The sequence below is a fragment of the Ranitomeya imitator genome, chromosome 5 (assembly GCF_032444005.1).
Source record: "Ranitomeya imitator isolate aRanImi1 chromosome 5, aRanImi1.pri, whole genome shotgun sequence".
In the NCBI taxonomy this organism is placed as follows: Eukaryota; Metazoa; Chordata; class Amphibia; order Anura; family Dendrobatidae; genus Ranitomeya; species Ranitomeya imitator.
This window is the reverse complement of record NC_091286.1, coordinates 83,998,895-84,009,264: the sequence shown is the minus strand read 5'-3', so window position 1 is coordinate 84,009,264 and position 10,370 is coordinate 83,998,895. Positions and strand designations below refer to the sequence as shown.

The 10,370-nt window shown below is 45.0% G+C and overlaps 1 protein-coding gene across 2 annotated transcripts in view; it reads left to right on the top strand.

Moving 5' to 3' along the window:
• Positions 1-6,066: 6,066 nt before the first annotated feature.
• PAPOLG (poly(A) polymerase gamma) overlaps positions 6,067-10,370 on the top strand; it is a 79,518-nt gene continuing 75,214 nt past the window's right edge. Inside the window, exons 1-2 of one of the 2 annotated variants that reach the window (XM_069768900.1) lie at positions 6,067-6,327; positions 8,128-8,286. In XM_069768900.1, the coding sequence (XP_069625001.1) occupies positions 6,311-6,327; positions 8,128-8,286 (176 nt within the window). In that variant the 5' untranslated portion in view covers positions 6,067-6,310. The remainder of the gene's footprint in view (positions 6,328-8,127; positions 8,287-10,370) is intronic. The other variant, XM_069768901.1, reaches the window with a different exon arrangement.

Below are 10,370 nucleotides of genomic sequence, written 5' to 3'. Positions count from 1 at the left end.
TCCGGGGCCTCCCATCTTCATCAGATGACGTCCTCTTCTGGTCTTCACGCTGCGGCTCCAGCGCAGGCGTACTACTTTGTCTGTCTTTGAGGGCAGAGCAAAGTACTGCAGTGCGCAGGCGCCGGGCCTCTCTGACCTTTCCTGGCGCCTGTGCACTACAGTACTTTGCTCTGCACTCAACAGGGCAGGCAAAGTACTCCTGCGCCGGAGCCGCAGCGTGAAGACCAGAAGAGGACGTCATCTGATGAAGGTGGGAGGCGCCGGACCTGGACCAACAGCGAGAACGCCCCTGGGTGAGTATAATATAACCTGTTTTTCTCATCTTTCAGGATACATCGGGGCTTATCTACAGCATTCCAGAATGCTGTAGATAAGCCCCTGATGCCGGTGGGCTTACCTCACCCACGATTTTGGGGGAGAAAGGTTCCCTTTAAATACTGAATTTGCATTTTAATTTCTCGACCTTTATTATTAACCCCTTAGTGACAGAGCCAATTTGGTACTTAATGACCAAGCCAATTTTTAAAATTCTGACCACTGTCACTTTATCAGTTTATACAGGTCCTTCTCAAAAAATTAGCATATAGTGTTAAATTTCATTATTTACCATAATGTAATGATTACAATTAAACTTTCATATATTATAGATTCATTATCCACCAACTGAAATTTGTCAGGTCTTTTATTGTTTTAATACTGATGATTTTGGCATACAACTCCTGATAACCCAAAAAACCTGTCTCAATAAATTAGCATATCAAGAAAAGGTTCTCTAAACGACCTATTACCCTAATCTTCTGAATCAACTAATTAACTCTAAACACATGCAAAAGATACCTGAGGCTTTTATAAACTCCCTGCCTGGTTCATTACTCAAAACCCCCATCATGGGTAAGACTAGCGACCTGACAGATGTCAAGAAGGCCATCATTGACACCCTCAAGCAAGAGGGTAAGACCCAGAAAGAAATTTCTCAACAAATAGGCTGTTCCCAGAGTGCTGTATCAAGGCACCTCAATGGTAAGTCTGTTGGAAGGAAACAATGTGGCAGAAAACGCTGTACAACGAGAAGAGGAGACCGGACCCTGAGGAAGATTGTGGAGAAGGACCGATACCAGACCTTGGGGAACCTGTGGAAGCAGTGGACTGAGTCTGGTGTGGAAACATCCAGAGCCACCGTGCACAGGCGTGTGCAGGAAATGGGCTACAGGTGCCGCATTCCCCAGGTAAAGCCACTTTTGAGCTACAGAGAAGCAGCACTGGACTGTTGCTAAGTGGTCCCAAGTACTTTTTTCTGATGAAAGCAAATTTTTCATGTCATTCGGAAATCAAGGTGCCAGAGTCTGGAGGAAGACTGGGGAGAAGGAAATGCCAAAATGCCTGAAGTCCAGTGTCAAGTACCCACAGTCAGTGATGGTGTGGGGTGCCATGTCAGCTGCTGGTGTTGGTCCACTGTGTTTCATCAAGGGCAGGGTCAATGCAGCTAGCTATCAGGAGATTTTGGAGCACTTCATGCTTCCATCGGCTGAAATGCTTTATGGAGATGAAGATTTCATTTTTCAGCACGACCTGGCACCTGCTCACAGTACCAAAACCACTGGTAAATGGTTTACTGACCATGGTATTACTGTGCTCAATTGGCCTGCCAACTCTCCTGACCTGAACCCCATAGAGAATCTGTGGGATATTGTGAAGAGAAAGTTGAGAGACGCAAGACCCAACACTCTGGATGAGCTTAAGGCCACTATTGAAGCATCCTGGGCCTCCATAACATCTCAGCAGTGTCACAGGCTGATTGCCTCCATGCCACGCCGCATTGAAGCAGTCATTTCTGCCAAAGGATTCCCGACCAAGTATTGAGTGCATAACTGAACATTATTATTTGTTGGTTTTTTTGTTTGTTATTAAAAAACACTTTTATTTGATTGGATGGGTGAAATATGCTAATTTATTGAGACAGGTTTTTTGGGTTATCAGGAGTTGTATGCCAAAATCATCAGTATTAAAACAATAAAAGACCTGACAAATTTCAGTTGGTGGATAATGAATCTATAATATATGAAAGTTTAATTGTAATCATTACATTATGGTAAATAATGAAATTTAACACTATATGCTAATTTTTTGAGAAGGACCTGTAGATCTGGAATGCTTCAACGTATCCCACTGATTCTGAGACAGTTTTTTCGTGACATATTGTACTTTATGCTGGGAAAATGTATTCGACATAACTTGCGTTTATTTATGAAAAAAAACTGAAATTTGGCAAAAATGTTTGTACACTTAAATCAGAGAGTGGTGTAACACAAAATAGTTAATAAATAACATTTCCCACATGTCAGCTTTACATCAGAACAATTTTGGAAACATAATTTTTTTTTGTTAGGAAGTTGTAAGGGTTAAACGTTGACCAGTGATTTCTCTTTTTTTCCAACAAAATTTACAACACCATTTTTTAGGGACCTCCTCACATTTGAAGTGACTTTGGGGGGTCACTATAACAGAAAATACCCAAAAGTGACACCATTCTAAAAACTGCACCCCTCAAGGTGCGCAAAACACATTCAAGAAGTTTATTAACCCTTTGGGTACTTCATGAGAACTGAAGCAATGTCGAAGGAAAAAATGAACATTTTACTTTTTTCACAAAAAATTTACTTAGGAACCAATTTTTTTTATTTTCACAACGGTAACAGGAGAAAATGGGCGACAAAATTTGTTGTGCAATTTCTCTTGAGTACGCCGATACCCGATATGTGGGGAAAAGCCACTGTTTGGGTGCATGGCAGGGCTCAGAAGGGAGGGAGCACCATTTGAGTTTTTGAACGCAAATTGGCTGGAATCAATGGTGGCGCCATGATGTGTTTGGAGACCCCCTGATGTACCTAAACAGTGGAAACTCCCAATTCTAACTCCAACCCTAACCCCAACACACCCCTATCCCTAATCCCAACCCTAACCACGAACCTAACCCTAAAACACCCTTAACCCTAATCCCAGCCCTAACTGTAATCCCAACCATAACCACAACCCTAACCCTACCCTAACTTTAGCCCAACCCCAACCCTAACTTTAGCCCAACCCTAACCCTAACTTTAGCCCAACCCTAACCTTAACTTTATCCCAACCCTAACTTTAGACCAACTCACTTTAGCCCAACTCATCGCTTGTCGTGGTTATATCACTACGTGTCTGCGACGGACAGCACAACGTAACCTCCTCGTCTTCCTTCTCAGATGACCTACTCAGCTGTGTGCCTCTATGTTCACACCAAATGGGATCTAACACATCATCATCCTCTGTGTTATCACATTCCTGGCCATTGGAGTCACTCTCCTTCTCTTCTTGCCCTGACAGAACAGTACAGTCCGCATGAGCCTTAGATATCTGAGTCTCATCAGGATCACCTCCCCCCCAGGGGTCAAGGTCTGATGACGAGGGTCAGGATGCTGTTCGGACCGTACTACTTCCTGCCCCGGATCCAAGCTAAAAAAAAAGTTTGGGCATTGGTGCAGATTTCCTCAAAGCTTTTGAGTACACTTCTGATGAACATCGGCACAGAATGTGGGAACAGCTCTTCAGAGTCACCCATCTGTGGTTCCGTGCAGTCAGTTGAACGTTTGGATAGTTGGGTCGCGGGGGGGAAGCAAGGGGAATTTGGGTGCCACATCTGTGGACTGTACTGGGTGTGATGTGCGGGGTAGCACGGTGGCATGGTGGATAGCACTGCAGCCTTGCATCGCTGGAGTCCTGGGTTCAAACCCCACCAAGGACAACATCTGCAAAGAGTTTGTATGTTCTCTCTGTGTTTGCGTGGGTTTCCTCCGGGCACTCCGGTTTCCTCCCACATTCTAAAGACATACTGATAGGGAATTTAGATTGTGAGACCCCTTTGGGGACAGTGATGATAATGTGTGCAAACTGTAAAGCGCTGCGGAATATGTTAGCGCTATATATAAAGATTATTATTATTATAGGTGGAAGAAGAGGAGAGGCCACTTGAAGCTGCACTTGCCATCCACTCAAGTACACGCTCTTTCTGGGCATCATCGACAAGGCGTACAGCTGTGCATCTGCCAAAGAAAGGTAGTGGTGCAGCCTGTCCAGTAACATAAGTTGTCAGTTGTCTTTGCATAGGATGTGACGTTGCTTCACTGGTGCTTTCACCAACTTTACCACCTACCCCACGTACACCTTGAACACCAAGTACGGTAATTCCCCTTCCACCATAACCTCGCTTTTTCCCAGTCGTGTTGCTCAGAGTGTGGTAGAAGCACCGTATTAACAACCAAAAATTAGATTTTAAACTCTGCACCACCTCTGTAAACAGCTGAATCTCAGCGACAGTAAATTCAAAGTAGAAATATAGCGTGCTGTATCGTGTTAGTCACAGAAAAAAGATTTTTTTTCTTTGGACCAAGGATCAGGCCTCTATAACAAACTAGATGCTAAAAACTATTTTTTTTAAATGTACGTAGGTCCCTTACTGTATGATGTTAATAACAGAATTTTTTTTTTTGTGGCCTATGTATCAGGCCTCTATGACACATTAGATGTTACAAACTCTTTTTAAAGGTAGGTCCCTTACTGTATGATGTTAATAACAGAAGAATTTTGGGGGGGGCCTACGGATCAGGCCTCTATAACACAGTAGATGCTACAAACTGTTTTTAAACTCAGGTCCCTTAGTGTATGGCGTTAATAACAGAAGAATTTTTTTGTGGTCTATGGATCAGGCCTCTATAACACACTAGATGCTACAAACTCTTTTTAAAGGTAGGTCCCTTACTGTATGGCGTTAATAACAGAAGAATTTTCTGTAGCCTATGCTGCAAACTCTTTTTAAATTCTGGTCCCTTACTGTATGACATTAATTACGGAAGATTTTTTTTACTATATTTCAGGCCTTTATAACACACTAGATGCTACAAACTCTTTTTAAAGGTAGGTCCCTTACTGTATGACGTTAATACAAGAACTTTTTGTGGCCTATCAGGCCTCTATAAATTTTACAGCCACACTGGACACTATCTAGCTACACTAGCTGACCGATATACAATTGTCTAACTAAATAGCTGAAATCTAGCTAGTAACAGTGGCAGCCTCTCTGCTCTGTATCAGTGTCCAAATGGCGCTAAAACAAGATGTCTGCTCTTTATATGGCGAGGGGCATGTGATTTCAACAGCCAATGACACAAGCCATTGTGTCAGGACATTGTGGGTGTTTCCTGCGCCCTGATTGGCTAGCCCCAATGTGCACATATATTAGAGAGAAAAAAATAGACCGCTGTGCTTCCGAGAACGCCGCGCCTCTGAGCTCAGCAAACCCTCCCCCGTCATCAACCACGTGCCAAACACTCAGAAAACACTTATCATTGCTAAAGTGCAGCAAATATTTTCCCGCACTTTTATCGAATGTTACCGATTTTATGAAATTTTGCTCGGATTTACAATCACGAATCTGAATGTGCCATATTTGTGCCAAATTTATGTTTGGCGATCGTTTTCCGAACAAATTCGCTCATCTCTATTGACAAATCTGATGATTTTTCTATTCGCTGGTGTGAACTTTGCCCAATAGGCAGCTGCTGGCTGCACATGTCCCGGGTATGAGGCGGCTCAGCTCCTGAGCCCGCGCCATACGTGTGCACCCTGCGCAGACCCTATATGTGCCAGGGGGACACGCTCCCTTCATTATTGTTACATACATTTGGGTCAAATAACTGTAATGCGGCCTCCTGCCAGAAGTGATAAACGCCCTTCAGAGCTGTGCACTCAGACACAGGTAGCATTATACGGGCCATTTACAGCCCAATATTTCTGTCTGGAAGAGAAGCACTCGATGCTTTGGAAGTGCCCCCACCACTTTGGCTATTGGGTCCCTGTGGGGAAGGATGGCTCAGCTGCACCAATGACAGTCTGCACTATGTCTCTGGGCCCCGGCAGACATTTCCCCTGTCTCTGTCTGTAGCAGCAGCTTCCCGAGCCCCACTATTAGCAGCACGGGTGGAGTAGCTTCCTGGTGCCGCTAGAGGTCGCCATAAGGGAGAGCGCTGCTTGCTCAGTGCGTCCATCTCTATCACTGCGCGCGGTGCATGCCGGGAGGTTCTGGGAGCAGCCGGGCAGAGTGCGGGCGCTGGCCGCCATGTTGAGCGCTTTGTGTAGTTATAAATAAAGATCGGCGGGCGTGCTGCCGGTGTATTGGATGGTAGCCTGGACTTTTAGATTTTTTTTTCCGGGGGGAGTTGGATAACGACTCGGCTGCCGCTTCTTATTGATTTCCACCAGGACTCCGACTGATTAGGGAGCCATGAGAGAGATGTACACGTAAGTTATGAGAAGCCGGCGGTCATGGCTGCTGGTCGCGATATCCACCGACCTCATGTCGGCGGCCTCTGGAGGGGCAGCACAACTCCCAGCATGCTTTAACATTTGCGAGCTCCTAAGAGCATGCTGGGAGTTGTAGTCTTCCAGCAGACAGGACTGCAGATTGTTGATCTGTATGAAGTCTCCGGTGTCGTGATGCGGCTGAGGATAGTGGGGAGCTGTGTTTGCCTCCTATCCGGGACACGGCCATTTTCACAGGTTCCTTCTATGGGAAAGTTTCATTTGTGGCCCCTCTCTATACCGGTCAGTGAAGGGGGTTAATTTTTATTATTACTCCCATGTTTTGCACATGGTAAAAATAATATAAGCTCCTCCCCCATTAGGTGGACAGACTGCAGCAGTAACTGACTACCGGTCACGTGACCACTGCCGTATGCTTTGCCCAACTGTGGGCAAAGCCGAAAAGCATCACTGCGCATGCGCCCGCGCACTATGTCCTGGAACACTTTGAAATACTTCTGGGACATAGTGCGCGGGCGCATGCGCAGTGATGCTTTTCGGCTTTGCCCACAGTTGGGTAAAGCATACTGCGCGTGCGCCAACGAAGATTGCATTGCGCACGCGCCAACTATGGAGGACAAGTACTCTAATTCACTAAAATATTGCGGAAAACAGGGACTGACAGGGTGGATAAATGAAGAGGAAACGCCGCCCATCGGAGCGGTAAAAACTCATTTTAATATCCTGCCAATTTGAGGTGACAGGTTCCCTTTAATGTATGATTTTATAAGGTGGTGCCTGATCTGATATATGGTTTTCTATAGAAGCCCTTCTTTGTAAGGATGTTGTGTTCCCGTGCAGTCGGCGGGCACGTCAAAACGACGCATCTGCATACAATGAATGTCCCTGCGTACCCAATGTTAAAGATGGGTACGCAGGACGAGTGTGGGAGTAGGCAATGCTTAAGGGAGTAAATGCACAGCCCAACGCACTCTACCCAAATGCAGCAAGTATGAACCTGGCCTTACAGCTGAAGGCGCTGGCTGTCACATTTAGCAGTAGGAATACAGCAGCCTCTAGCGCTGCTCATCCCAATCAGTCACTGTCGGCAAACTGGGACCAGACCTTATCCCCAGTATAAGGCATCGGGGTCCATCAGCCTCCACAGGTGGGATCCGTCTGTCTTGATTTCCTAAAAGTGAAATGACCCCAGTAATGTGGATGAGCCTAATCCATATAGGGCAGTGTGTGCTGGCAGTGTATATAGCTGCAGTGCATTGGCCCCAGGAGCTATATATACACTGTCCACTCGCTTACGTGGCAGAAGGATCTATTTTAAAGCTTCTGTTTCTACAGCACTTCTTGTGTGCCCCCGTACTTAGGCATTGCTCCCAAAAGAAAGAACCCCCCCCTGAGCTGTTCATGCTGCCCCTCATGCTCCAGTTGACGTGAATGATCTTTGAAGCTGCTGCTTTTCCCATTTTACTGGAAGCTTCATAGTGCAGTGCTACACTGTGCTGTCATTCCTCAGTAGTAGAATGTCGCCGGTTTCTTCTCACAGAATCCAAATTGTGTTGCATTCTCCAGTTCATAAAGCGATGGTTTATCAGTAGTTTGTGATCACCAGGGGTGGACGTATCACTTGTGCAAACTGTGCAGCTACACGGGGCCCAAGAGGTAAAGGGGCCAAGTCCAGCTGCTCATGGCTGCCTCAGCGTTCGGTTTGTGGTGTGTGAATGATTCTAGACATTGCACCTGACTGCTCTACACTCTTGATATTTCTACTCTTGCTTTTGTCAGAAATGGCCACGTGGAGGTCCTGCCTCAAAAACACTTCGGCATTACCTCCCCAATTAGTTGGACTGGTCCCAAAGACATCGATTACCTCTACACCCAGAAGCTGACTGAAGCCATGAGACCTTTTGGAGTTTTTGAAGATGACAACGAGCTCCGCCACAGGTTGGTCATCTTCTATATGGCATCACTTTATGGTTAAAATTGGAGTCTGAGTTCTGAGATCTCACCAGTCCGGAGAATGAAGGGACTGATGCTGAATTTGCTTTATAGCTGCAAAGTTTTCTAAAGTAACGCAGGCTCATACTTACTCGCCAATGACCCTGAGCTGCTTCAGTTCTGGTGTGGCTGAAGGTGGCTGATGCGGCCTCCAAGACTTTGTTCTCTGGCGAGAGTTGGAGTTGCTGCAAGATGATTTATACCATGATCTTTGTTACTTTTCATATGACTCCGGCCAGATTATGTCCGTTCTGTTGGGCCATATGTAAATGTCTGCATACAGGATTTAGAGGGACAGTCCACCAAAAGTCTATTTTATTTGTATCTGCTACGAAGAATCCAGCAATACATTCATTGTGATGAGGAGACTAGTGAGTAGACATCTGTGCTGCAGGACTGCACCATGGAGGTGGTATGTCAGATCATCAGGTCACGGTGGTGGATCCAGAACCCCCGACTCTTCACATAAATTTCCTGTTCTGTGTATTACTGGAGGCCGCAGTTCAGGAGCGAATGACACTTGTGACAGCTCCTGACACTTAGAAATCGATTTTATACCTGCTGCATATTGGTACGCAATAAACCAGCTTCATTTTGGGTTGGAGGATGGCAGCTCGGTACCAATAAGATGAGCACATATTAAAAAGGTCACTGATCCACTCTGTGAAGCTGTTACCTAGCCTATTGGCAGCTCCTTATCCGTATTGGGGTAGGTCCACACAACCATTTTCTCTCCATCTGAGTAAAGCAGTCAGATTTATACCGATCAGAGTGATGTCAGTTTTTCACGGATGTGGAGAGAAAAAGTTTCTCCATTCTGCCCGTCCATGAAAGTCAGAGTGCACTCGGATGTCATCAGAACGCGTTCTAATGTTTTTCATGGACCCCTAGAATTTGCATTGACTATTTTGTTCCAACACTTGAATTTAAAAGAGCCCAGCGTTGCCTGGGCATAGTAAATATCTGTGGTTGTAGCACCTCACTTCTCTCATTTTCTCCCTCACACCTCTCATTTTCCCCTCACTCCTCTTATTTTCCCCCTCACTCCTCTCATTCCCCCCTAACACTTGTCATTTCGACCTCACATCTGTCATTTTCCGATCACTCCACTATTTTCCCTCACTCCTCTCATTTTGCACTCACACCTTTTCATTTTCACCTCACACCTCTCATTTTCACCTCAGTATATACATGTTTGTCATCTCCCTTATATATAGTATACACCTGTATGTCATCTCCTGTATATACCGGTATGTCATCTCCCCTGTATACATATCTGTCATCTCCTCCTATATATAGTATATACCTGTATGTCATCTCCTCCTGTATATAGTATATACCTGTGTCATCTCCCCTGTATATAGTATAGATCTGTGTGTCATCTCCTCCTGTATATAGTATATACCTGTATGTCATCTGCTCCTGTATATAGTATATACCTGTGTCATCTCCCCTGTATATAGTATATACCTGTGTCATCTCCTCCTGTATATAGTATATACCTGTAGGTCATCTGCTCCTGTATATAGTATATACTTGTATGTCATCTCCTCCTGTATATAGTATGTACCTGTATGTCATCTCCTCTATATAGTATATACCTGTGTCATCTCTCCTGTATATAGTATATATCTGTGTGTCATCTCCTCCTGTATTAGACCTTGTTCACACGTTATTTGGTCAGTATTTTTACCTCAGTATTGGTAAGCTAAATTGGCAGCCTGATAAATCCCCAGCCAACAGGAAGCCCTCCCCCTGGCAGTATATATTAGCTCACACATACACATAATAGACAGGTCATGTGACTGACAGCTGCCGTATTTCCTATATGGTACATTTGTTGCTCTTGCAGTTTGTCTGCTTATTAATCAGATTTTTATTTTTGAAGGATAATACCAGACTTGTGTGTGTGTTTTTCCCCATTATGTAGATAGGGGCAAAATTGTTTGGTGAATTGGAAAGCGCGGGGTTAAAATTTCACCTCACAACGTAGCCTATGACACGCTCTGGGTCCAGACGTGTGACTGTGC